At 43.0% G+C, this 26,162-nt stretch overlaps 1 protein-coding gene across 1 annotated transcript in view; it reads left to right on the top strand.

Annotated features, from left to right (window-relative positions):
* The window catches only part of CDC73 (cell division cycle 73), a 149,057-nt gene extending 123,837 nt beyond the window's left edge, over positions 1-25,220 (top strand). Inside the window, exons 12-17 of the mRNA XM_088453907.1 lie at positions 13,137-13,172; positions 13,294-13,381; positions 17,781-17,942; positions 18,416-18,516; positions 18,821-18,962; positions 24,628-25,220. Of these exons, the coding sequence (XP_088310033.1) occupies positions 13,137-13,172; positions 13,294-13,381; positions 17,781-17,942; positions 18,416-18,516; positions 18,821-18,962; positions 24,628-24,664 (566 nt within the window). The 3' untranslated portion in view covers positions 24,665-25,220. The remainder of the gene's footprint in view (positions 1-13,136; positions 13,173-13,293; positions 13,382-17,780; positions 17,943-18,415; positions 18,517-18,820; positions 18,963-24,627) is intronic.
* The last annotated feature ends 942 nt before the right edge of the window (positions 25,221-26,162 follow it).

Below are 26,162 nucleotides of genomic sequence, written 5' to 3'. Positions count from 1 at the left end.
GAAGTATCTGATCGCTTCAGAGGCCAGCGTTCCAAGTGATCAATGCGTGGGTGACGTCTAGATGTCACCCACGATGTGAGGAGCCTGCACACCTGTAGTTAAATTCAGCGGCGGCGGGAGCGTTGCCCAGAGTGAAGCCCAGCATAAAATCAGGTAAGTAATGGGGGTACTGTATAAGGGGCACAACTACAGGGGGCATTGCATAAGGGGCACAACTACCGAGGTGTGACACCAGGTCATTTTCCTGCAAATATCATACCAAAGGCGTGCACACAAGAATGGGGCATGGAATGTGACAGCTGATATTTGCTCTTTAACTTGGCTACATATATTTTTTGGCTCTTTGCCTCTGACTGGTTGACCACCCCTGCTATAATGTTAACATGGACCAGAATCTCTAAGAATTGTTTCCAGCAGTTTGTTGAATCCATATCCAGTATCAGGCCACTGAGTTTAAATTTAGAATTCATATTTGGTATAAATAGAGTTGTAAAAGAAGTAAATAGAACAGGAAATAAAAGCATGGTTTGGGTTGAGAATGTGAGTGCGTGAATCTTGGAGGTTTAAATGTTCACTGTAATTTATATAAAAAATAGTTTTGCTACAAATCAGCTGTTGGGGAATGCAATCCCAGTTTTTGGTGCCAAAATTCTTTGGGTTTCTGCACCAAATCCTCTGTATGAATGACATTCTCACTGTAAACACTGTGAGTAGCTGTCTCGGTGACTGCGTTAGTGACCACATCTGCAAGCGGCACACTAACAGAAGCACACGCTGCCCTGCTGCTGTGTCACTGAAGGGGATTGGAACAGACCCCAGCCGGTGGGAAAGGTGAGTAACATGCTTAGTAGTATAAAAAGCATGTCACTTCCTACTGCTGAGTCATCTCTGCTGGCTAGCTACAGAGAGAGAGAGAGAGAGAGAGAGAGAGAGAGGTGGTCATTGGAGTCTGCAGTAGACAGCAGTAAGGAGAGGAGAGAGTGAATAAGAATCAGAGTGGAATTGGAGCATGAGGGTCATGGGCATAGTTTTATTTCTATATCTTGCTGTTGCAGGCTTATGGCAGCACTTTCAACAAAAGGACTCGACACAATAGGAGATAGGACTTGAGTTTCAAAAATAAAATAAAACAAAATCACACAGGCATTGCCAGGGACTTGAGTCAGCCTTTGCATTGTCCTGCCCTTGTATTGGTTCCACAAGTGCCATCACGCCTGGGTAGGCTTGTTGGGAATTGCAGGCCATCTGTAAAAAATATTAACTATATGAATACCATTACCTCTGCACCCACCACCAACACCAGGGGTGCAGGAAAAAGGCAGTGGTAGCTGTCCCTTGGGAGGGGAAAGCTGTGTCTCTCCCTGCTATAGTATTGTCCCCCGACCGGTTCAAGTATCGTCCCCCAACAGGTTCAGCCCGGTGCTAGTTATAGGAAAATTCTTCTTCCTCCACTAGTGGGCACAGGGATAACACTGGGTATAGCCTGGAGAGCAGAGTCTGGGCACCAATACCCACAAACTCCTGCGGTTTATTTGATTGTTACATTTTTCTTTCATTTTTATAACCTGAATGGGCAGTGAGTAGCATCCTAAAGGACGTCCCCACTGCCGCTCCAGCGTTGCTGGCCACAGCACTTTGGCTGCATACTCCAGACCACCCTGAGCCACAGCTGGTGCACAGCAGGACAAGGTAAGAGTGACTCCCTGCATGCAGTATTTGTGGCTGTCACCGGTGGTGCAGGAGTCCACTGGCAGTACTCTCAGTGGGGTCTCCCGTGTCACCCACTATACCACCAGAGCATTATTTTGGAATAGAGATCTGCTTAGTAGCAGCAGTGGCAATTAGCCCTGGGGAGCTAACAGACGGGGTGGGTGCTCCCTGTTATCCCCTCCCCCAAACCTCTCCGCAGACAACAAGCCCCAAGTAGGATCCTCCCCTCTCTCCTCCTCTGAGATGCTGAGCGGCCATTCTCTCCACAGCCTGCATCAGCACAACACTGGGAGAGAAGTTGGGCTCATAACCTGCTCCTAGTAGTCAAGTTTATGTATATTTCGCTCCTTCCTGCTAGTTTTGCTGGATAGTTGAGCACTATTTGCCCACATTTACTAGCATTGAGTGGTCTGTGTACATGTGAGTATTTGTACTTCTGCTTTTTCTGTGTACCGACTGTGGTTACTTGTCACCTGGGCAACATTCCTTGCAGTTAATGGGTACAGCTCTCAGTATATTTATTATATACATAGCACTACATAGACCCTTATTGCCTTCCCCCAAACACCATTGTTAAACTTTGAGTGTGGGAATTTCTGCAACTATAAAGATGTCCAGAAATTAGACCCCCAAGGAGGTGGTTTCTATAGTGCGCACTTGTAAGAAATGTATTAACGTCATCTCTCCTCAGGACCCGAAGCAGGATGGCCTTTTTGTCCGTTGCTTAACAGCCCTGTAACAGGAGGCGACTTCAGCCGCAGAATCCAGTCAGGAATCTGCTTGGGCCTCTTTGTTAACACAGGTAATGTCGCAGTTAGTGGACCGACTGGCAGCTCCTGTGCCCTCTGTTCCTACCTCTTTGTCTCAGCTTCTTATGGTGGAGCACCTTGAATGCAATAATTTTCTTAGTCCGCACAAGGGCCATGTAAGGTGTCAGCATCTTTTCAGCAATGCTGACACCTTGATGCAGGCCTGCGGCATGCAAAAGCTCAATACCAGTATCTGGGGGATGTTCGGAGTCGGAAGTTTCCTCAGACGGGGAAGCCAGTTGAGACTTCGTTTACAGAGGAGGCTATGTAGAGGCTCTTATCAAAGCAGTAAAATCTATTCTATTCTCCTGGTTGAGGATTCCGAGCAACCTCCTAAATCCAAGCAACCTGTATTTAAGAGGCAGAAGAATGCAGTAACTGAATTTCCTTCTTCGGCACAACTCTTAAGACAACCTGGCGGAGGCATGGACTCGCCCCAATAGACACTTTCAGGTTTCTAAGTGCATTGCTACCTTCTACCCTCTCCCAGCAGCGGATAGGGCTAAGTGGGAGTCTCCTCCCCCAGTGGACACCCATATTACCCCGTCTTATTAGGTCGTCTCTTCTTCCTATTCCTAACATTGCTTCTCTTAAAGATCATATGGATAGGAAGCTAGAAATTTTCCTGAAGGCCATTTGTTAATCTTGGTGCTCTTACTCATCCAGCCCTCACGTCTGTTTGGGTGGCTAAAGTTGTGAGCCGCTGGGTAGATGCTTGAGAGGACGGGCTTACCTCAGGTACTCACAGGGGTGACCTCTTGTCTCTGGTGGGGCATGTTGGGGAGGCAACTTCCTACAACACTGAAGTGGCTATAGATTTGGGAATTTTGACCTCTAACGTGTGTCTTGCCATGCAGCCGGAAGAGATCTCTGGTTGCGCACCTGGAGGGCGGACACAAAATCCAAATAGGCTCTAGAAGTTCTTCGGACCTGAATTTTACAAGATCATCGCTACACTGGCGGGGTCTAAGTCTGCTTTCTTGTGTTTGGTGGCTCCGTCCAGACCTAGGACATCAGTTTCGCATTCCTTTCGTACTTGGGGCAAAGCCAGAGGTCAACCATTTCCCAGAGGTCAGGGTCCTGTCTCCAAAGGCTACAAGCCCCGTGGTAAAGTAACCTTTGTCCACCAGATAGTCTGCTGGCTTGGCAGCAGACAAGCCTGCTTCAATTTTAACAGCTTCCTCTGGATACCCAGATTCCGCCTAGTCCCTTCGTTCCATCATTCTGGCTCTGGAGCCGGGGGACTTTATCGTTGGATATCCAGGATGCCTATTTAGATATCCCCATCTGAGCCGGTTACCAATGCTTCCTTAGGGTTTGCGGTAAGGAACAATTATTATCCGTTTCAGGCATTACCTTTTGGTCTGTCGATGGCCCCTCGTGTTCACGAAAGTCATGGTGGTGCATCTTTGCCGCAGGGGCATCCGGATCTTACCTTACCTGGACGACCTACTTCTCCTGGCCCAGTCTGACAGTTCTCAGGGATCACATCCACCTGACTGTAAAACTCCTCCAGTCACATGGGTGGATAATCAATTGGTGGAAATCCTCAATTCCTTCTCAGTAAATGCTCCACTTTAAGAGCATTGTTGGACTCCAGAATTCAATGAGTCTATCTCCCAGCAGACAAGATATTGAGCCTGCAATCCAGGATCCGCACCTTTGAGCCACCGTCGAGTGTCCATATACTCCTGTATGCAGATCCTGGGGTCTCTTCTCTCCACCTTTGAAATGGAGTACTGACCGTTCCACTCCCAGCCTCTTCAGCTGGTCATTCTGAGGCGGTGGAATAAGTCTCCCCAAACCTCGAAGCTCAGATGCTCATTCTTCCCAGAGAGATTTGTCTCTCCCTACTGTGGTGGCTCCAGCGCTCACACCTGGACAAGGATCGCCCCTTTTGGATCCAGGACTAAGTCTTGCCACTGATGCAAGCCTTTGGGTGCAGTGACATGTCATCAAACTTTCCAGGGTTGTTGGACACTTCCAGAAAGCCAGCTGTCCATCAATGTCCTGGAACTCCAAGCCACGTACAGGGCTTTTTGCCAGACTCAGCCTCTTCAGGAATGTCCTGTAAAAGTACAGTCGGACAGTGTGACCGTGGTCGCCTACGTATACCACCAGGACGGCACTTGCAGTCAAGGTGCCATGAAGGAAGTCAGCCACATTCTCCCTTGGGTGGAGTGTTCTCTTCCAGCTCTGTCCGCAGTCTTCATCCCCAGTGTCCAGAATTGGGAAGCGGAATTCTTAAACCATTAGGACATTCATGCAGGTGAGTGGGCTCTGCATCCGGACATCTTTCAACTGCTGGTCTGTTGTTGGGGCCAACTAGACATTGACATGATGGTGTCTCCTGGCAAACACTCTGGTGGTTCCATGGGAGTTTTCTCTGATTTACATTTTCCCTCCAGTCTCAATGGTTCCTCGAATTCTTCGCAAATTTAAGCTGGAGGGCGGCATAATGATCCTGATGGCACCAGTTTGGCCAGAGCAGGTGTGGTATGCAGACATTCTGGGCCACTACATAGACTCACCACTGCATCTCCCTCTGCGGCCGGACCTTCTGTGGCAGGGTCCGTGCTTCCATCCGGATCTGGCCCATCTCATTTTGATAGGGTGTCTCTTGAGACATTAGTCTTGAGAGCATAGGGGTTCTCCAGAAGAGTAATTCGAACCACGCTTAGTGTTAGGAAGCTGTCTTCGGCAGGGATCTATCACTTGGTTTGACGTACTGTGTCGGTTCTCTTACAGAGACAGATAGCACTGTTACCTGATGTGCGGACCTTCATCCAGAGAGTTCTCCACGTTCAACCACCATTTGTCACCTCTCTCGCCCTGGGACCTGTCCCTGGTTCTCCAGGTTCTCCAATCTGTTTCCTTTGAACAGTTACAGACGGTTGAGCTACGTTGGCTTACATGGAAGACAGTTTTTCTTCCTGCCAACGAGTGCCTTGTCATGACCTGCCCCGTTCCTGGTTTTCTACTCATAGCGCTTTGCTGCGGACTCGCCTGGGTTAACTTCCCAAGGTGGTGTCGTGCTTCCACATCAACCAGGAAAGTGTGGTTATGTCTTTCCAAGTTTCGTATTCTTCTCAGCCGTAAACCTCTTTGGATGTTGTGCTTGCTCCGGCTTTCCGTGAACAGGAGACAGGACCAGAGATATTCGCAAGTCTGATTCTCTGTTCGTCCTGTATGATATTCCCAAGAGGGGCTGGCCGGCTACTAAACAAACCTTGGCCTGCTGGCTCAGTTTCACTGTTGGCCATGCTTACGCCTGCCCCTGCAGTGGAGATTGCCCATTCCACCCAGTTAGTGGGGCCTTCTTGGGCAAGCGTGTTGTGGGGCTTCTGCAGAACAACATCTCTATAAGGCTGCCACATGCTCATGCAATTTGCCTTTGACACACATTTGTGTTTTCGGATGCCTTCTATGGGCATTTTGTTCTCACTGCAACTCTGGAGCGTCCCCTTCCATGGGGGACAGCTTTGGGACGTCCCAGTGGTATCCCTGTGCCCCCTAGTGGAGGAAGAAGAAAAGGAGACTTATGTTGCTTACCTATTAAGTCTTTCTTTGACTCCATAGGAGGCACAGGTTGCCTACCCTGACGCACCTGACTGCCGGGGTGTTTCTTTGGTCACCTGTATGGCTGTCTGTATGGCTTTGTGTGTGCCTGACCTTTCGCCTTCTCCTCTGCCTTGCTACTTGCAGTGGGCTTGCAAACTAAACTGGCTGTCATTGGCAGAGGGTGGGCTATAGAGGAGAGGGAGCCTGGGCTTGTGGGTATTTTCATTTAACTCTGGCACTTCCTGTGGTATCTGTATATGGTAGAAAATAATGCAATGTAATATTGCTATATAATGGTGAATTTAATATGTATCACAGTAAATATATAATGAATGAATATTTATAGAAACAGCTGATACCGGTATATAAATAAAAAAAATGAGACATACAAACTCACAACCTAGAACAAAAAACATGAAACATACAGTGCAGTGGCTCTATGAGATCTGATGATAAATGAAACGGGACAGATACGCTTTTCAGCGTTTTACTGTCTCCTTACAGCTGGATATAGACATAAATCCAGAATATATAATAATTGGATGTCCTCTTCACAGGATAGAGTCCAATAAAAGTCGATAATCTGGATGATCGTATGAAGAATCTCACCTTTTCCAGAATAAGTCCCTAAAGAGTGTGGTATAGGGAGTCCAATAAGTAGGAGTGGTTTGCCGGCAAACTTAGGAGTACCTCACGTGCTGCAGACGTACAAAGGTGCCCCTCCACTGTCATCTACGCGTTTCACCTATTGAATAGGCTTCCTCACGATGTAGTGTGGGTTTCACTCCTACCTCTTTTTATTCCTCCTGAGCTTCTGGATCTATAATTCTAGCTCCGCCCAGCTGTGCTTCATGCACTTCCGACTGGCGGGATAGAAAGACTTAACAGGTAAGCAAAATAAGTCTAATTTTTCCAATTCCAGCCCAGGCTCAGAGGTTTGGGGCTGGTTATGGATTTGTGAGGATCTTGCCGTCTGCATTTGAAAGTTTGGCAGTATTACCTTTGTGGAATTCTATTTGTGGACTTGAGGGCCTATGTATGAAGCTGGATTTCGTATAAAAAAATTTGGTTCAATTAATTATTGCATGATAAATATATATATATGATATATGCATTAAGCCGGAAATGAAAGCATTTTCATGAGAGGATTGCAAAAATGAAATCAAATAGGATCAAATAACCTCTGTCTTGCAATTGAAAAATAGTAGAAATGCAATATTTTCAAATTTATTAAATTGCGCAAATATTTATCGAATTTTCATGTTCCTGTTGATCAGATCCCTCAGATGGTATAGAAATTAGCTTTTTATAATGAGGTACAGGAGAGGGGGATCAGAGAGCTCACCCATGTATGAGACCTCCCATGTTTTCCAGCTCCTCCTTTTCATTATCCTACATGTTACTAGTGAGCAGGAGCCTTCATCACCACTTCAATTGAACCTTTAATTCTAATTAATTTGACATGTGTAAGTAAATGGATCCACAATATATTATATATTTTAATTGATAAATTAAGCTTCTCTTCCTCCTCCACGGTGCGACAACACAAGGGACTTGTTTGTGGTTTTGTTGAATACGCATACTCAGCTTCTTTTCCTGGCACATGCGCAATGCCTCAGCTTCCAGGGTGTTTTTAACAAATTTGTGATGAGTATATCGCATCTCAAAACTAGTTTCACCCACAGTGGTTTTCGCAATGTGAAGTTACTGTTCTATATTTTGTTACATTATCCTGATACATTTTTTTTATGCATTGCGAAACTGATAATAGTATTGTTTTGGCAAAAATAATGCAAAAATATTAAGCCCCTTGGTGCGCTGTTGTCTTGTGCTTTATAGCAGTAAATTTATATTAAAAATAAGGCATAAACTGCCTCTGGTTATGGTACCTAAATTAACATACCATCCGTACTTTGTCACATTTAAAATGAAGGGGTTAGTGTAAAAAAACATGCAAACTTTATTCTTGCATTTCAAAGTGCCACAATAAAATTTTGTATCATAACAGCATAAAAAAGCCCAACTTTGTACGTTACTCAAAAAACAGATACGTATGAGAAGTCTGTTTGGTTTAATTTTTTTTGTAGAAAAAGGAGGGGGATTTAACCCCCTATTGTTCCTCAGCACACTGAATAGTACTTGCAACAATATATGAAGACTATATGGTCATAGAAATTCAGAGATATTAGTTGCATGCATTTGCAAATACATGGAAAGCTGCTAGGCCTCGTCATGGCTTCTGTCACTAGCAGTCCCTAACATTAGGAGGTTCACGTCTGGGGCGCAGTGCACCCCGAAAAACGTCCAGCCCAGGACACCCCCCCCAGGGCATCACAAGAAAAATGGAAATGGAGTTACAGTGCAGTGTAAGTATAGATGTGTAAGACTAATGAGGGTTGGAAAAAGGGGTTAAAATATATGTGAAATATTACATGAAAAAAATACAAACATAGTATGTGATGTAAAAAGCAACTATGTGTATTAAGTGGTGATGCCATGAGGGGGCCCAGCCAGACCAGCCCTGGGGGCCCTACTCCCGAACGCTCTTGACAGAGAAGCCGTGACGAGGCCTAGCAGCTTTCCATGTATTTCCAAATGCATGCAACTAATATCTCTGAATTTCTATGACCATATAGTCTTCATATATTGTTGCAAGTACTATTCAGTGTGCTGAGGAACAATAGGGGGTTAAATCCCCCTCCTTTTTCTACTTGGTATGACCCCTCCCTTTCATGCACCTGATTAGTGCTGCTAGATTGATTGAGCAGCTGCCATTTTTTGTTTGTTTGGTTTAATTTTTTTGCCAGTTGATAAAACCGCAAAATGCAAAACTATTTTAAAACCTTGGGTGGTTCTTCAAAAGGTTTGCATACACATTTAACTTCCAAACGTAAAATAAAAGTACGATCAGAAGAGGCCATGGTCATACAAAGTTCAAATGAATTGAATATTGATGAAAGCCAACCACCTATGAAACAAAAAAAAAATATTCCTTTTATTTCGGTTCAATGTTGAAATTTCTCATTCATTCACTATAGCTAGTCAAACAATAAGGAAAAAATGTTGAGATGCTAGCAATATGTATAAATGAACCAGACACAACTGTACTAGAGATTCAGGAGAAGGAAATACCCCATGAAGAGTCTCACTCGAATTAGACCCAGACTTGCTGCTGTTTGGTCTTGAAATCAAAAAGCAATGAGAATAGCACCGCCAAAAACTTAACTAGCTGAAGTAGCAGCGACAAAAAAATAAATGACACGGTTTTAGAGGGAAGGTACCTAATGTCTATGCTGCCCACTAGCGTAGAGCATGAACATGCTTTATCTGCAGCCAGGTATATCTATACTTATTTAAGAACGTTGTCTGTTCCAAGTTGGCGTTAAAACTACTAAACCGATTTTCATGAAAACTGCATAATTTTGTAATGGAAACTCTTATTTTATTTTGATGCGTCAAGTTAAAGCTGAGCAAAAACAAAATTTATTGACATCTGTCATTACATTATCAATGTAAGGAATAGGTGTGGCACCATGCACTTGGCCTGTAAGTGGGAGAGGTGCTTTGGGCCTCTCCCACAACAGGACCCCTATGCAAAGCAATACAACTAGAACGCTTCAAATAAAATCAAACAAAGTGGGCAACTGCTAGTATGCAATCAAATCCGAAGCCGATTTAGCGATGAGGCCCTAGGCCCTCTTTAGGTCGTACTTTCAGAAAATTAATAAAGGACTCCGTTATTTTTAAAATACTGCAGTTTGCATTACATCAGTCTAGTCAACTAACTATTTCCAGCGTCGAGATTTGGGCTGTTTTAACATTTTGCTTTGTATTTTTTTTTTCTTAATCCCATCCTGAAATGAATCCTGGAAACTGTAAATGGTTGCGGAACTGTAATCTCTAGCTGTGATTCAACATGTTTAGATTGCAAACACTGCTATGGGATGCCATGTGAACTTGTAATGGATAAATAAAGAAAAAAAATAGGTATTGTATATTATCCTCCGCAATTCTGCGTAACAAAACCACATTTGAAAGAAACCAGTCAGACATGCAACATTACACCTCGTATTGAATTTTTTGCACATGCAGAATTATCACAGTATGAATAAAACAAGAAAAAAAGATTGCAAAAAATTGCAGAACAAGGTTGTAAACATTGCTACATCGGCAGTGATAATACTCAAATAAGCAGAGCCGGCTGAACCCAAAGGTTTGGTGCTGTTGTTGACAGTGGGCAAGTGATGATGATATAAGTGAGGGAAGAGATCCCTGCTTGCGAGAGCTTACAACATAAAGGCTTAAAATATTACAAGGAAATAAATAGGATGGTGACTAGAAAATGTCTGCATGCAAATATTCTGGAGGGGCTATAACATGCATTTCGAAACTTTCAACCTCTATTACGATACAACCCATAAAGATCTTTACCAACAACTGGACAACAGTTGCTTTGATAAGCTTCCACTGTGGCACAAGAAGTGAGTCTATGATGGTGTACAGGTCAATCATGTTGTGGGTCAAATACATTTTTATATTTCCTCATTTGTATGTAATAGGCAAAGACAACAGGATAGCAAATTCTCTTAATAGATAGGTCTATCAATGAGAGTAGTTCTTGTAAAAATGTTTTTAACTCCTAGTAGATGAGTTTGGAGTCCCTAAAATAGATCTGATGGCGACCTCTTGAGATACCTAAGTAATTCTGTTCTATTTTCCTTAGAGACTCCAGACAAATGCAAATGCTGTCCCAATTATATGGTTATCTATCTATGGGAAGATCAAGAATACAGCAGTAGAAGTCATAGTGGTTCTTCCATGTTACTGTGCCATCATGGTTTGCAGCAGATTGAGGAATGCTTCTGAAGCAGACATTGCCTCTATCTTTGCCAGATCACCTACATCAGGGTTTGATTCTGCATTTTAACCCAAAGGTCTGGTCTTTGAGGGCATGGAGATTGACCGTTGGTTGCTAAGACTCAATGGGATGAGGTCATTCAACAAGCCAGAAAGAAAAATTTACTATAAGATTTGGAAGACCTTTATTCTGTGGTGCAAATCTTTGCTATTTCATTCTGCTACTATTTCTCATATTCTTGCTGGTTTAACTAATGGCCTTACTACCATGAAAATTCAGGTGTGTGTGCTTTAGTTTATTTTTTGGACATCAGGTTGGTGCCTGAATTAATTTTCTATTTTGTTTCAACCAATACATAGCCTTTTGTGGCACTTTGGTATCTTAATCTTTTACTAGACATCTAATCAATTGTGAGCTATCTATTGGCTTTTACTTGAGTTGTTTCTGGTAGCAATCACTGCTGTCCATCGAGTAGGAGAACTACATGCCCGTCCATTTGTGTAAGGTTTAGACTTCTAGTAAATGTTTCTGACATAATGGTAGGCTTATGTTCGGTGGAGGCAAGGATTGTGAGGACCTCAATGATGTCCTGCACATGCAATTTTATCAGCTTCAGTAGGAATCTGTGTTGAGTGGAAATCAGAAATTGCGGCACTGTTAGACATGTGACAAAGCCTATTTACATGTGCAGTATTAGCCAGCATGTTCTTATGTCAGAGTGAGTCGAAACTCTGCATGATGGGCTTTGAATAATTGTTAGTTATGACTTGGGATATGACTTTTATGGTCTAATAAATTGAACCCATATACAGTAGACACTGTATAAGAACTGTCTGGTTACTAGTTTCAAGCCACTGCATTATGATCAAATATATTCAAGTTAACTGAATCCTACTGTGAAATAATTCCAGACATTCTTTAATTGACACTTTTCTGAAGGAAATACCATGGAAACATTTTTGGATGTTGCAAGAATTATGGAAAAATGTATTTTAATCAGAAGAATAAAAACTGAGCATGATTTTGCATATGCAGTCAGAGCTTGCATATTAGTATTTCATTTGTTCCCCTTTGCCAACCTCTAAATCTGTTCTTTTATTAGTTTTATCTAGTTTTATCATTAGAGGTAATATTCCCATACCATGAAATTGGCACTTGAGAAAAATGTTAGTGGCCTAGGATTCCATAATGTGTGATGAATGTAATTATTAAACGCAAAAATATGCATATGTCCCTGTCAAATCTCACAGCATTTTTAATGCAATTTTCAATACGCATTATCCTCAGCTGCATAATTGGGCTCTTGCACAATGGAATAAGGCTAAAGAAAGAATAACCATAAACCATGTCATGAAAATTAGATTCTGATTGCAAGAAGACAATTGTAGTGCTGCCTTAAAATTACATCCCAAGCAATACAGAGCCTTTCACTAAATATTTTCAATGTCATCCAGAAGTAACAGTTCAGGTTTGTCACACATGCCACCTCCAAAGGTATTGAAATGCACGTATGTGTATATATGCATATGTGTACTTGTATATATGTGTGTATATAGGTTTAGGGTGCGGGAAGGAGGGGTTAGGGTTAGGCACCATCGGAGGGCAAGTTAGGGTTAGGCACCACTATGGAATGGTTAGGGTTAATGGGGGGAGACAGGGGAGGGTTAGGGTGTAGGTGATCGGTATGTAATACCGGCTGTCGGGATGCCTCCTGTCAAAATACAAATAGCAGCATCCTGATGGTTGATATCCCGACAGGGGTCGGGTAAGTATACTTATTCTCCCCCTAACCCTCCCTTCTTGTAGCCTAACCCTCCCCACCCTGGAAAAATGAAGATATTCTAAAACTTTTGACCAGAAGTGTATATATTTGTGTGTGTTTGTATACACCCTAAAAGATGAATATTATGATGTGGAAGTAGCAACTTATAACATTTACAGATCTACCTGGGTAAAGTTTTCTCCGATTATACAAAAGTATAATAGCTGCAAACATTTGTAAAACTGCAGGCTTTCCTATAAACAAATTTGTTTTAACATTTTAGTTTTTTGACCTCTTGGGAAATATTTGTTGAATTAGCAGTGTGTAATTTCTGTTTTAGCAGATGTGTTTTTTGTTGTGTAACATTTTTCTCCAGTTTTCAAATTTTTTTTTTTTCTTTTCTACTCTCCTCTCCCCCACTTTCTTTTTCATGTAGTATCACAAGCGAGACCACCCCCTAACCAAAAGAAAGGTGAGAGCTGAAAATTTTCTGTACATTTGTTATCAGACTAGAGTATGTATGTACACATGTGTGTGTGTATGTATATATATATATATTTACAATATAATTATTTCCCCCCAACTTCCTGCAGGTTCACGTACACCTATAATTATTATACCAGCTGCCACCACTTCACTAATAACTATGCTAAACTCTAAAGATCTTCTGCAGGATCTAAAGTAAGTACCTGTTAAAAGAAAAAACTTTAATCCGTACTATATTTCTGAGCAGTTGTTAGATTTTTCTTCAATACCATTTGTTTTCAGATGTTATGACATGGATTGGTTCTGTGTGTAAATTTATTTTATGAATAGGATTATTTTGCACTGTGAGAAGGGTTTGAGGTTTTTTGTGTGCAAATAAACATCTTGGGTTCTTGTTTATGGATTTTCTTAGTGTTGCTAACTTGGATATAATGTTATCCACATATGAAGTTTTTTTTTTTTTCCTTACCTAATTTAATTTACTTGTTCATCCCAACCTTCATTCATTTGAGATCAATATTTGCATTGAGGATACGTTTTAGTGAAAGATTATTCTAAAAGTGTTTTATTTAGTTTTTGTCCCTGGAAATACTGTTCCCACAAGTGTTCTTACGTCATGTACGATGTTATCTGCCACCTTGAATGTCTGAAATTAGTCCTAGGCATCTTAACGAAATATGCATAGCATATTATTTCAGGTCTTTAAAAAAATTTTTTTTGGATATTTGAATTTAAAATGTGTGGTCAATTACATTTTCTTTTGCACTCCAGAATGTGAGACCTGTTTTATTTTGTTTTGTTTTTTTATTCAAACACTCCTCTGACCATGAGTTTTTCTGTTCAGAATTCTTCAACCTTTTAACAGAGACCTGGACTTCTCCCACACTGAACTTTGCAACCCTCTCCTATGGGGCAATCTCTCTCATCCTCACTCCTAGATCCAAAGATGGATTGTGGGGATATACAGTCAGGTGCATAAATATTGGGACATTGACAGAATTTTCATATTTTGGCCTCTATTCACCACCACAATGGCTTTGAAATGAAACAAACAAGATGTGCTTTAACTGCAGACTTTCAGATTTAATTTGAGGGTAATTACATCCAAATCAGGTGAACGGTGTAGGAATTACAACGGTTTCTATATATGCCTCCCACTTTTTAAGGGGCAAAAAGTAATGGGACAAACTAAACAATCCTAAATCTAACTTTCACTTTTTTAATACTTTGTTGCAAATCCTTTGCAGGCAATTACAGCCTGAAGTCTGGAACGCATAGGCATCACCAGACGCCAGGCCTCTACTGCAAATGTCTTCAGTTCCTGCTTGTTCTTGGGGCATTTTCCTTTCAGTTTTGTCTTCATCAAGTAAAATGCATGCTCAATCGGATTCAGGTCAGGGGATTGACTTGGCCATTGCATAACATTCCACCTTTTAGCCTTAAAAAACTCTTTGGTTGCTTTTGCAGTATGCTTTGGGTCATTGTCCATCTGCACTGTGAAGCGCCGTCCAATGAGTTCTGAAGCATTTGACTGAATGAGCATATAATATTGCCCGAAACACTTCAGAATTCATTCTGCTGCTTTTGTCAGCAGTCACATCATCAATAAATACAAGGGACCCAGTTCCATTGGCAGCCATACATGCCCACGCCATGACACTACCACCACCATGCTTCACTAATGAGGTGGTCTGTTTTGGATCATGAGCAGTTGCTTTCCTTCTCCATACTCTTCTCATCACTCTGGTACAAGTTGATCTTTGTCTCATCTGTCCTTAGGATGTTGTTCAAGAACTGTAATGGCTTTTTTAGATGTTGTTTGGCAAACTCTCTAATCTGGTCTGGTCTTCCTGTTTTTGTGGCTCACCAATAGTTTACATCTTGTGGTGAACCCTCTATATTCACTCTTGTGAAGTCTTCTCTTGATTGTTGACTTTGACACATATACACCTACCTCCTGGAGAGTGTTCTTGATTTGGCCAACTGTTGTGAAGGGGTTTTTCTTCACCAGGGAAATAATTCTTCTGTCATCCACCACAGTTGTTTTCCGTGGTCTTCCGGGTCTTTTGGTGTTGCTGAGCTCTCCGGTGTGTTCTTTCTTTTTAAGAGTGTTCCAAGCAGTTGATTTGGTCACACCTAATGTTTTTGCTATCTCTCTGATGGGTTTGTTTTGATTTTTCAGCCTAATGATGGCTTGCTTCACTGATAGTGACAGCTCTTTGGATCTCATATTGAGAGTCGACAGCAACTGATTCCAAATGCAAATGTCACACCTAGAATCAGCTCCAGACCTTTTACCTGCTTAATTGATAATGAAATAACGAGGGAATAGCCCACACCTGTCCACAAAATAGCTTTTGAGTTGATAGTCCCATTACTTTTGGCCCCTTAAACAGTGGGAGGCACATATAGAAACCGTTGTAATTCCTACACCATTCACCTTATTTGGATGTAATTACCCTCAAATTAAATCTGAAAGTCTGCAGTTAAAGCACATCTTGTTTGTTTCATTTCAAAGCCATTGTGGTGAATAGAGGCCAAAATATGAAAATTCTGTCAATGTCCCAATATTTATGCACCTGTCTAGTCATGTGACCGGCCACCGTTCACAATCCCGACAGTTTAATCCTGGCAAGGGATCTAACATAGATGTCGAAATACCGACTCCTGTGTTACTCCAAACGCCTGAACTCCGACAGGACGCCGGACCGATCGCTCAACGCCGGTGTTAAGTATCCACGTAGCCGGGGGTGGGGGGGTTAAGTTTAGGGATTCCCAGGGGGATTTAGGGTTAGACCCCCCCCGGGGATGGTTAGGCCGGGGGAAGGGGGGGATAGGGTTAGGCACCCCCCGGGAGGGTTAGGTTTAGGGTGCGGGGAGGGGGGTTAGGTTTAGGCACCCTTGAAGGGAGGTTAGGGTTAGGTACTGGGGGGGAAGTTACGGTTAGGCACCCCTATGGGAGGGTTAGGTAGTTTTCTTACCTCTGTCAGGATCTGCGCTGTTCGGCTTGCTGGCGTCGGGATTTCGACCGCCAGGCTCTTGTCCGGCGGTCATTCATACAGATTCCGTTGTGTGCACCTTTTAACTTTACCCATGGAGCCATCCTTCTTTCTCCACACCATGAGCCTGATTCTGAGTTGCATGCAATGCCAATGTTCACATAGTTGAGCAATTCTTTGCAACTGCGAAAAAAGTACTGAAATTGAACACCGCACATGCGTAACAGTGGGTACACCCAAAGGTGCTATTGCGATCAATTCAGATGGTATCAGAAATGTGGCGGACAAGTGATGGGTGTTCCTGCACCGTTCAGTGGGGGTATTATGGGAGTGTTGCAGTGTCAATGCTAGCAACTGTGTTCCGAGTAACACAGCCGCAAGCATAGGAGGCCGTGGCCAGACGGAGAAACTGCACCTGCTGTATGGCTGACCGATTGTGGCGAATAAAGATGCACCAAACTGTATTACACTGTGTATGGGTGTGAAAAGTGGCTGTCTCAGTCAGCTGCACAGATGTACTCAAGGGATGAGTTTGTATGCCATTTGCATAAACTCTCAGACTGGCTATCGCCAATACACACTGCTGCATTTACTTTTGCATGCCACTCAAAATCAGCCCCCATATATCTTTCCAGTTCACCACATGTTTTTATTTACTTGCCTTCCTAATTTCTTGTCAGCTGCATGGCTTACTTCCTATTGCTTGAGCCACCTTCTCTCAGTGGATTCAAAATTCCCAGTGACAATCCTATTGACTTTTACTACAAGATTAATTTAATTATCTTTTTCCTTAAGTTTTTACTAGCTGACCTCATTTCCCACCTTATAAAACCTCATTCCTCCCCCTCACCTAAATTGTCAGGTACGCAGTGACCCACATAATAATAAACTTGTGATCTTCACCAACCCTACACCTATCATATAGCTAAACATTCCACACTCAATTTCCAGCCACTACACAACCATCTTAATCTCAACCATCTCACACCAGACACTCACTACCTGCAAATGTGCTTCTGCTCTTCTGAGTACTACTAGTGGAAATATTTCTCAAATGCTCTTACAACACGGTCCTTTTTACTTGCCAAGCATACTTACTGTACTTTTCTAACATTCAACACTAATGCTTCTCTGTCATTCAGCTCGCTGCTTTGCCAACTTTACCATCTCCGACCTAGCCACACATGCTATGACTTGGCCACCTACTTCATAATCCTCATTAGTAGCATTCAACAAGCTGTTTCATAATACCTAACTTTCTCAATTTATCATTGATCTACTTATAGCACATTTAAAGTTATCTTTCCACTCCCTCACTCCTAGAATTTTTTGTTTTTAGATACTGTTGGTCACCCTCTTCTCCTGGCCACCCTTCATTTCATTGGTCTTGGTTTGCTGTTCTCCTTCCAATATCAAAGTATTTAGATATTAGAAAGAAGGGTCCACATTGGCTCAGAGTTGTACAGAAAAACGTGGTGTCCAAATGTAAATTTATTATTTAAGTGAAACTAGGAATTGTAAGTAAATTGTATCTTTATTAGATAGTTTTGCATTTATTCTATAAACCTTTTTTTTTGTGTTTTTTTTTTCAAAAGGTTTGTTTCATCAGATGAAAAGAAAAAACAAGGCTGTCAGAGAGAAAATGAAGTTTTAATTCAGAGACGAAAAGACCAAATGCAGCCTGGTGGCACAAGTATAAGTGTTACTGTACCATACAGGGTAATAGATCAGCCCCTAAAACTGCTGCCACAGGACTGGTATGTGTTGCACTCTAAAACTTCCTTTGTGAAATACTCAGAGTCCAAAAAGTGAACATTAAACTTTAAGTTTGTATGTGAAGACTCGTTAGGAAAAGTGAACATTTGCTTGCGATATCTCCCCTGTTTATCCACAGTTACAGTGCAAATTATAAATACATATCTCAATTGTACCAGTCTTTGCTGGGAGTCTGTAAATAGTGTTTCCCGTCTTACCCATACTAGCTCTGAATAGTGTGCAATTCGGCATGGGATAATAATCCAAGAATGGATACATTCGGACGAGCTGAAATTGATAAATTAAGCTAGGTGTACTAGTCATTCTTTTTTTTTTTAAGTTACTTTCTGGAGTGTCACTAATTGGATAAAAAATTTCTATCCAACTCCTGCATGTATGACGAAATTGGACTTTGTATCCTGCCTTCAGACCAAAGTAATAGTGTCAGTAGTGTAACAATGCTTCTGTCTTCCAGGGACCGTGTGGTAGCAGTGTTTGTTCAAGGTCCTGCTTGGCAGTTTAAGGGCTGGCCATGGGTGTTGCCTGATGGATCTCCTGTAGATATCTTTGCAAAAAGTAAGCTTTTTAACCACTTATTTTAAACTTTCAGGTTTTCTAAATATAGGTTTATTTATACATTAGAAAACATTTAGGTCAGAGCAATCATTACATGCAGACCTGTAAGGAGCGTGCCTTGTTGTAACTGTGCAGAAATGAGCATGTTTCTTGCCAGTCTGTTATAGAATAGATTTGCCTTTGGCAAGGTTATTAAAATACATTGTATATTTATTATATTTTAACATTAACATGTTTTAGTAGTAAAATGAACCCTTATATTGTGATTTAAATTTACCATTTATAACTTTGTGACTTAATGCAGTAAAAGCCTTCCATCTCAAGTATGATGAAGTTCGACTGGACCCCAATGTACAGAAATGGGATGTAACAGTTTTGGAGTTGAGTTACCACAAAAGACATTTGGACAGACCTGTTTTCCTAAAATTTTGGGAAACATTGGACAGGTAATTATTTTTTTTTCCGTTTCTTTAGTCATAACTGTACTTTTCCAGCTGTGAGATGCAGCTTTAAAGGCGATATTTTAAACAAAAATCATGGTTGGTGTAATTACATGTGCTATACATGGTATGCATTGGGGTGTAGGTGGGACCTGGATGACTGGACACCAACGCTTTTCAATCCCAGGATGCTCCGACTTTAATTTATCTTTTTTTTTTTTTTTTTTTACTATAATGGACGAACAGCACCATACTGTCCTCCGGACGTCTGTGCTGCCGCTCCATGACCCCTCTGAGGCGCCATGACTCCAAGCCTGTGCTAGGTACTCTCGACGGGGCTCCGAGGGGGACTAGCTAGCAGGCTTCTCAGATCCCAGATTGCAGTCCAGAATCCAGGGGCAGGTAAGGTGGAACCCTGTTCGCGGTGACCTGCTTTGTTGCTCAATCTTGCCGCAGGAGACAGACCGGAGGCGCTGATGTGGACACTGGTGTGCCCATGACTAAGGTAGACCACAGAGCATTAGACCACCGGAGCATATAACATACTGGCGCAGGCCATATGCAAGTAGGCCAGAGGACCCGGTGGTTAATATCAGCAAGGGGAGAAGGCGCTCTCCCTGCAGCCCCTCGCCCAGTCCAGGGCACCATTCCACTGCGGTCTCGGTGTGCCCTGTGCTGCTCCTCCCTCACCCTCCACCCCCCCAGAGATGCGCGGCAGCCATTTTCTGCAGACAGGTCTTTGGGTACACTGTGTCCAGTCTCCCTGTATACCTCTCCCACGGGCCAGGTCATGCAGCGCTATATCCTACCAGCCACTGTGGTCTGTGTAGTTGATTGTAGTGTATTTTCTGCGTTTGTATGTGACTTGGGCTAGCGCTCATCTCTACTTTCTATACTGTGCAGCTTATACCTTTCCCTCTATTCTACTATATCCTGACATACTTTGGTATAGGGGGTTCATTGTACCTCACAGTTCCCAGATAATTAAGTGCGATCACATACTTTATAACGCGGTTGCACGCTACACTGTGCCATTTTATCCAGGGTGTTCACTGCACTGTATCATACTGTGTATTTTTGTTATTCTTGTGGCTATGGCTATCAGAGGAAAAATATATCAAGTAGCCTGATGCTGCTCCTCCTACTCTGGTGTCTTGTAAGTCCTGCTCTGTGGTATTAATTGTTACACAGTCCCAGGCCCATCAGCACCAGTGTATCTCCCTCAGAACCCACCCTGAGCTGCCTTTTCACAAATGCTGGCAAAACTTGCGGACCAAGTAGCAGTCCCCATGGTAGCTCCCCCTATGGGATGGCCACAGCAGGTACTCCCTGCAAATCTTTTTCCTCTCCCATGGGTAGACGTACTGTCTACCTCAGTACAGAGTTTGGCTAATACCTCTACGGTTTTTCAGCAAATGCTGCAAAAAGAAAAGCCTTTACCTACTAGGCCTACTAAATGTACTATGATATTTTCCCAGTCCACACCGTTATCTGATTCTGAGAGATCATCTGGGGAGGCAGAAGACTCAGATCTCCCTCACTCTGACTCCATCTCAGGAGAAGAGGAGCCACCCTCTAAACTAAATATACCTGCTCTTGTGAGATCTGTTAAGATATTCTACAAAGAGAAGAGGATGGACCCGCTCCTAAGAAAAAACACACACTTTTTAAGCGACTAAAGGTTGTTTTGGCCGGGGTTTCCTCACTCTGACCTGCTATCTGAATACATGAGTGAAGCTTGGAATATGCACGGTAAAAGGTTTCAAATTCCAAAACGATAGTTCCTTTTACCCTCTTCTAGCTACTGATTGTACCTAATGGGAAGTTCTCCCAGCAGTGGATTCTCATGCAACACATCTGGTTAAAAATGCCACCTTACCTGTTCATACTGCAACCTCCTTGAAGGAGACTACAGATAGCCGTATAGAAGCTTGTCATAAATCTACAGTATATACTCTCTTACAGGCGCTTTTTCCCCCTTATGCTTTGAGGGAACAGCTGTACTAAATATCTCACATTAGAGATGCAACCTCCTTAGGTGAAGCAGCTATGGATATGGCTCTCCTGGCCTCCAGGATATCTGCCAGTTCAGTAGTGGCCCACCGTATTCTTTGGCTATGTTCCTGGGAAGCAGCTTCAGACTCATAACGGGCTCTAGTGTCTCTGCCTTATGCAGGAGACATCCTATTTGGTCCATAATTGGATAAATTTGTGACTACTTTGACGGTTAATAAGACGGCGTTCCTGCCCTCTGTATATAATACAAAGCCTTGGACGTCATCCTTTCGGTCCTTTCGCCCCCAAGGAAAAGCCAAGGGTCAGTCTTTTCCACGACAGCAGACCTCAACCAAGTCCTCCAAGCCTAGGGCCAAACAGGCCTGGGCTACTAGATGTCTACCTGCCAAGTCTGAGGACTGCTCCCATACTTGGATGATCTCTTGCTGTTGGCCAGCTCCCTACAGACTCTTCACTGCCGTCTACAGGTAACAATTGCCTTTCTTCAAACACACGGTTGGCTGATCAACTGGAAAAAATCTTCTCTAACACCATCTCAACGGATGGTACATTTGGGAGCGCTGCTGGACTCACGATTTCAGAGAATCTTCCTAACAGCGGACAAGATTTTAGCAATCCAGCACAGACTACGCAGACTGCTCCACAAGCGCCGAGTGTCAATTCACTCTGCAATGCAGGCGTTGGGATCAATGGTGTCCACCTTCGATATGGTGTAGTTCGCCCAGTTTCACTCCAGGCCCCTACAACACCTGATCCTCTCCAGTTGGAATGGGCCCCAACTGCTCAAATCCCAGATGATGAGCCTCCCACCAGAGGTTCGCCTGTCCCTAACCTGGTGGCTACAGACTTCCCATTTGAGCAAGGGTTGTCCCTTTTGGAACTCGGACTGGGCTCTCCTCACCACGGATGCAAGCCTCTGAGGGTGGGGCGCAGTAACTGGCCAGCACTCCTTCCAGGGCCGATGGTCCCCAGTCGAGGCTGTGTTACCAATCAATATCCCGGAACTTCGAGCCATCTACAGAGCTCAGAATATTCTGAAAAACAGGCCAGTTCAAATTCAGTATGACAATGCCAAGGCAGTGACCAACCTCAATCACCAAGGGGGCACTTGAAGTCAGTTAACAATGACAGAAGTTTCCCACATTCTCACATGGGCCGAAAGCAATCTCCCAGCCATCTCTGCAGTGTTCATCCCGCGGATTCTCAATTGGGAAGCAGATTTTCTCAGCCATAACGATGTGCATGCAGGGGAACAGTCTCTACATACAGAAGTCTTTCAGCTTCTAGTGGACAATGGGGTCTTCCGGAAGTGGATCACATGGCCTCCAGACACAACAAAAAACTTCCAATTTATGGAGCCAGAACATAGGACCCCGATGCAGCTTTATAGATGCATTGTCGGTGAAATGTAAACTCCATTTGGCATATCTCTTCCCTCCGATATCACTACTTCCTTGAGTGCTTCGAAAGTTCAGACAGGAGGGATGGGGGGGGGGGGGGGGCACAGTCCTGTTCATAGCTCTGGCTTGCCCCAGACATCATTGGCACTTCGACTTTCAAAGGCTCTCCATAGACGTTCCACTACAACTTCCTCTACGAGTAGACCTGTTGTTTCAGGGTCCATGTCTACATCTGGACCTAGCCTGTCTGTCTCTTAACGGCTTGGCTCTTAAGACATCCCTCCTAATGGCTAAGGGTTTCTCCAGCTCTGTGGTGCAGACCATACTCCAAGCACGTAAATCGGCCTCAGCAAGAATTTGCCACAGAATATAGCATATGTATTTCCAATGGTGTGCTCCAAGATACTGATTTGCAAGTCTTTAAGGTTTCTCGAATTCTTGCCTTTCTTCAGGCTGGACTGGATCTAGGGCTCCGCCTAGCATCTCTGAAAGTGCAAGTCTCTGCTTTGTCTATCTTGTTTCAGCGTAGAATTCTATTATACCGGATGTTCACACCTTCATGCAAGGTGTTCTTCGTATACAATCTCCCTTTTTCCCTCCTGTGGCTCCATGGGATTTGTCAGTGGTGCTCCAAGCACTTCAGAAACCTTCATTCGAACCCCTGGAATCGGTGGATGTCAAGTGGCTCACTGCGAAGTTTCTTCTGGCTACAGTATCTGCCTGTTGGGTATCGGATTTAGGGGCGCTTTCATGTCACTCCCCCTTTTTATTGTTTAATCAGGGCAGGGCTGTTCTTTGTACACGCCTAGGTTTCCTCCCCAAGGTGGTTTCTCGCTAACACCTGAATGATGAAATTGTGGTTCTGGCATTTAATTCACCAGACCTCTCGGCAGGTGAGGCCTCATTGGACGTGGTCCGTGATCTGAAGATCTATGTGGACTGCACTATTTCCATTAGGAAATCGGACTCCCTCTTTGTCCTATATGGATTCCACAAGAAGGGATGGCCAGCTAACAAACAAACTCTGGCCAGATGGATTCACATGACTTTTTCACAGGCTTACAGGCAGACTGGCCTTCCCATGCTGACCTCAGTATCTGCTCATTCTACTCGCTCTGTGGGTCCCTCGTGGGCAGCCTGGCGTGGTGTCTCAGTTGAACAGCTATGCAAGGCAGCCACCTGGTCTTCTGTCCACACCTTTCTCAGGTTTTATGCCTTTGATACATTTGTCTCTCAGGACGCTTCCTTACTATCAGCTTAGGAGTGTTCCCGCCCTTGAACAACTGCTTTGGGACATCCACAATGTCTCCCTGTGGAGCCCTATGGACCCTGAAGATGGAGAGTTATGGTAAAACTTACCCTTGTTAACTCTTTCCTCGAAGTTCATAGTGTCCTCAGGGCAACCGTCCTGACGCTCCTAGCTTCTATCGGTTTCTTCTGTACACTGATCAAATGTAACATTAAAACCACTGAAATATGAAGTGAAAAACATTTGAATATATAGTTACAATGGCACATGTCAAGGAGTAGAATATATTAGGAAGCAAGTAAACACTCCATATTTGAAGTTGATGTGTTTGAATCAGGAAAAATGGGCAAGTGTAAGGATCTGAGTGACTGCCATTGTGATGACTGGGTCAGAGCATCTCCAAAATGCAGGTCTTGTGGGGTGTTCCTGGTATGCAGTGTTTAGTACTTACCAAAGTTGTCCAATGAAGGATAACAGGTGAACCAGTAACAGGGTCATGAGCACCCAAGGCTTATTGATGCACTTGGGGAGCAAAGCCTAGGCCATCTGGTCCTATCCAGCAGAAAAGCTACTGTAGCACACATTGTTGAAAATGTTTATGCTGGCTATAATAGGAAGTTGTCAAAACACACAGCGATCACTGCTTGCATATGGGGATGCGTAGCCGCAGACTGGTCATAGTGCCCATACTGACCCTGTCCACCACTGAAAGCACCTACAATAGGCACATGAGCGTCAGAACTGGACCATGGGGCAATGGAAGGTGGCCAGGTTTGATGAATCACAATTTCTTTTACACCATATGGACGGCCGGGAGCGCATGTACATATTTGCCTCCGCCGCCTTGCCTTCTTCCCACAGTGCATCCTGGTGCCATCAAGGTAATGTGTGGTGCCGTATAATAATCTTTTCCAATGTTCTGTTTTAATAAACCATTATTGTGTACACTGTTTCTACATAATACCGTATCTACCAAATTTAGTAAAATATTTTTTTATTTTTTTAGATATATGGTGAAGCACAAATCACACCTACGGTTCTAAGGAATACGGATGTTTGCTACGTTTGGAGAAATGAATATTACTTCACTCTCGCTTTGAAGACAGGACTGCATTCAGTATTTTGAAATGAATCCACCTTGAGCAAACTGATCATTTGGGTCTTAGAAGAGAATGCTGTAACTTTCAATCAAAGCGAATACTGTACTATTTTTAAAATGTTTGCATAATGTCTGCAATTCAAATTGTATATTTTGATAGCGAGAGTTACTTTGTTTTAAGCAGCATTTTCTTTAGATTTTGTTTACAGAACACAAAACTCTGTATGGTAAGGGTGTACTCTCTCAAGGTGTTTTTTTTTTTTTTTTTTTTTGTTTCTCACCCCTTATGCATAAATCTATTTTCTACAAAAAAGTTAAATTGTTCAGTTTAACATACAAAAATGTCGAACTGGTTACTTATGGATTTGTGTACAGCAGGAAGAAGGTATTATTCAAGGACTGCAAGTGGGAATAATATTTTGAACATGGAGGTTTTGATTTTTTATTCCCACAAATGGCTGAGGTCAAATATAAATCAATAAAATGGAGATTAAACCCTGGCGATTTGTCTGTAATTTTAATATGTTATAGGTACCATAACAGTGTTTCTATTTATTTTACTGGTTCATACTGCAGCTAAAGAGCTGTATTGATTTTCCAGCTAGGATTCCTGATGATGGAAACATCACTACTTGCTACTGGTTATTACTTGTTTATTTGCTCGTCAGATTAGTGAACCAATGGTATACAATCATGCACTAAAGTTCTCTAATCGATTTGCGAGAATGACAAGATCTTAATCGTTGAATGTAATGTGAGCGATTGTTTGATTCAGGAGAGGAAATGGGAGATTTATCTGGTAATGAAATTTCAGTGAGATTACATAATTTAGCAATGTTTCCTAAGCGATTTAGGGCCTGATTCAGAAGTTGACGCAAAAGCTATCGTAGCTGCGATCTCTTATGGATTCGCAATTCAATTGCAAAAATATGCTAGAGAGCCACTCGCCATCCAGTGCGAAGAGGCTCCCACTGAAAGAATCTTGCATCCGCTGGTTGAAATTACTTGTGTAGCACTAATATTCATAGTATTTATTTGTTTTATTAGATTTCTTTGCCTTTTACAGAGTTGAACGTAAAGGGTGGAATTCAAATGTTTCCAGCCCCTTTCGCGCCCGACTGAGCTATTCAATTGTTGCTCCTGTCCGGCGCGATCAGCTGCCATCATTCCATTTTAGCTCGCAGCCCCAAGGGGTGCGAGCTGAAATGGGAGAAAAGTGACCTGTTTGGGCGCCCAAATGGCACTTTTCGCGATCAGTGTGAAAAGCAGTAGCAATTGAATAGTGCCCCGCTATCTCCCGTCACTTTAGACAGGAGATCCGGACCGCGAAAACAATTGAATTCTGCCCAAAGTATTTGTATAAAAGTGGGAGTAGCGATTCTGGACATTTTATCCCCTTTAAATGTGAACCATTCATAATATTTTTCTATTCAAGCACACCA

This window comes from Taudactylus pleione, unplaced genomic scaffold, assembly GCF_031769625.1.
Source record: "Taudactylus pleione unplaced genomic scaffold, aTauple2 ptg000602l, whole genome shotgun sequence".
Lineage (NCBI taxonomy): Eukaryota > Metazoa > Chordata > Amphibia > Anura > Myobatrachidae > Taudactylus > Taudactylus pleione.
The sequence above is the reverse complement of the archived record's forward strand: the minus strand, read 5'-3'. Positions and strand labels throughout refer to the sequence as shown.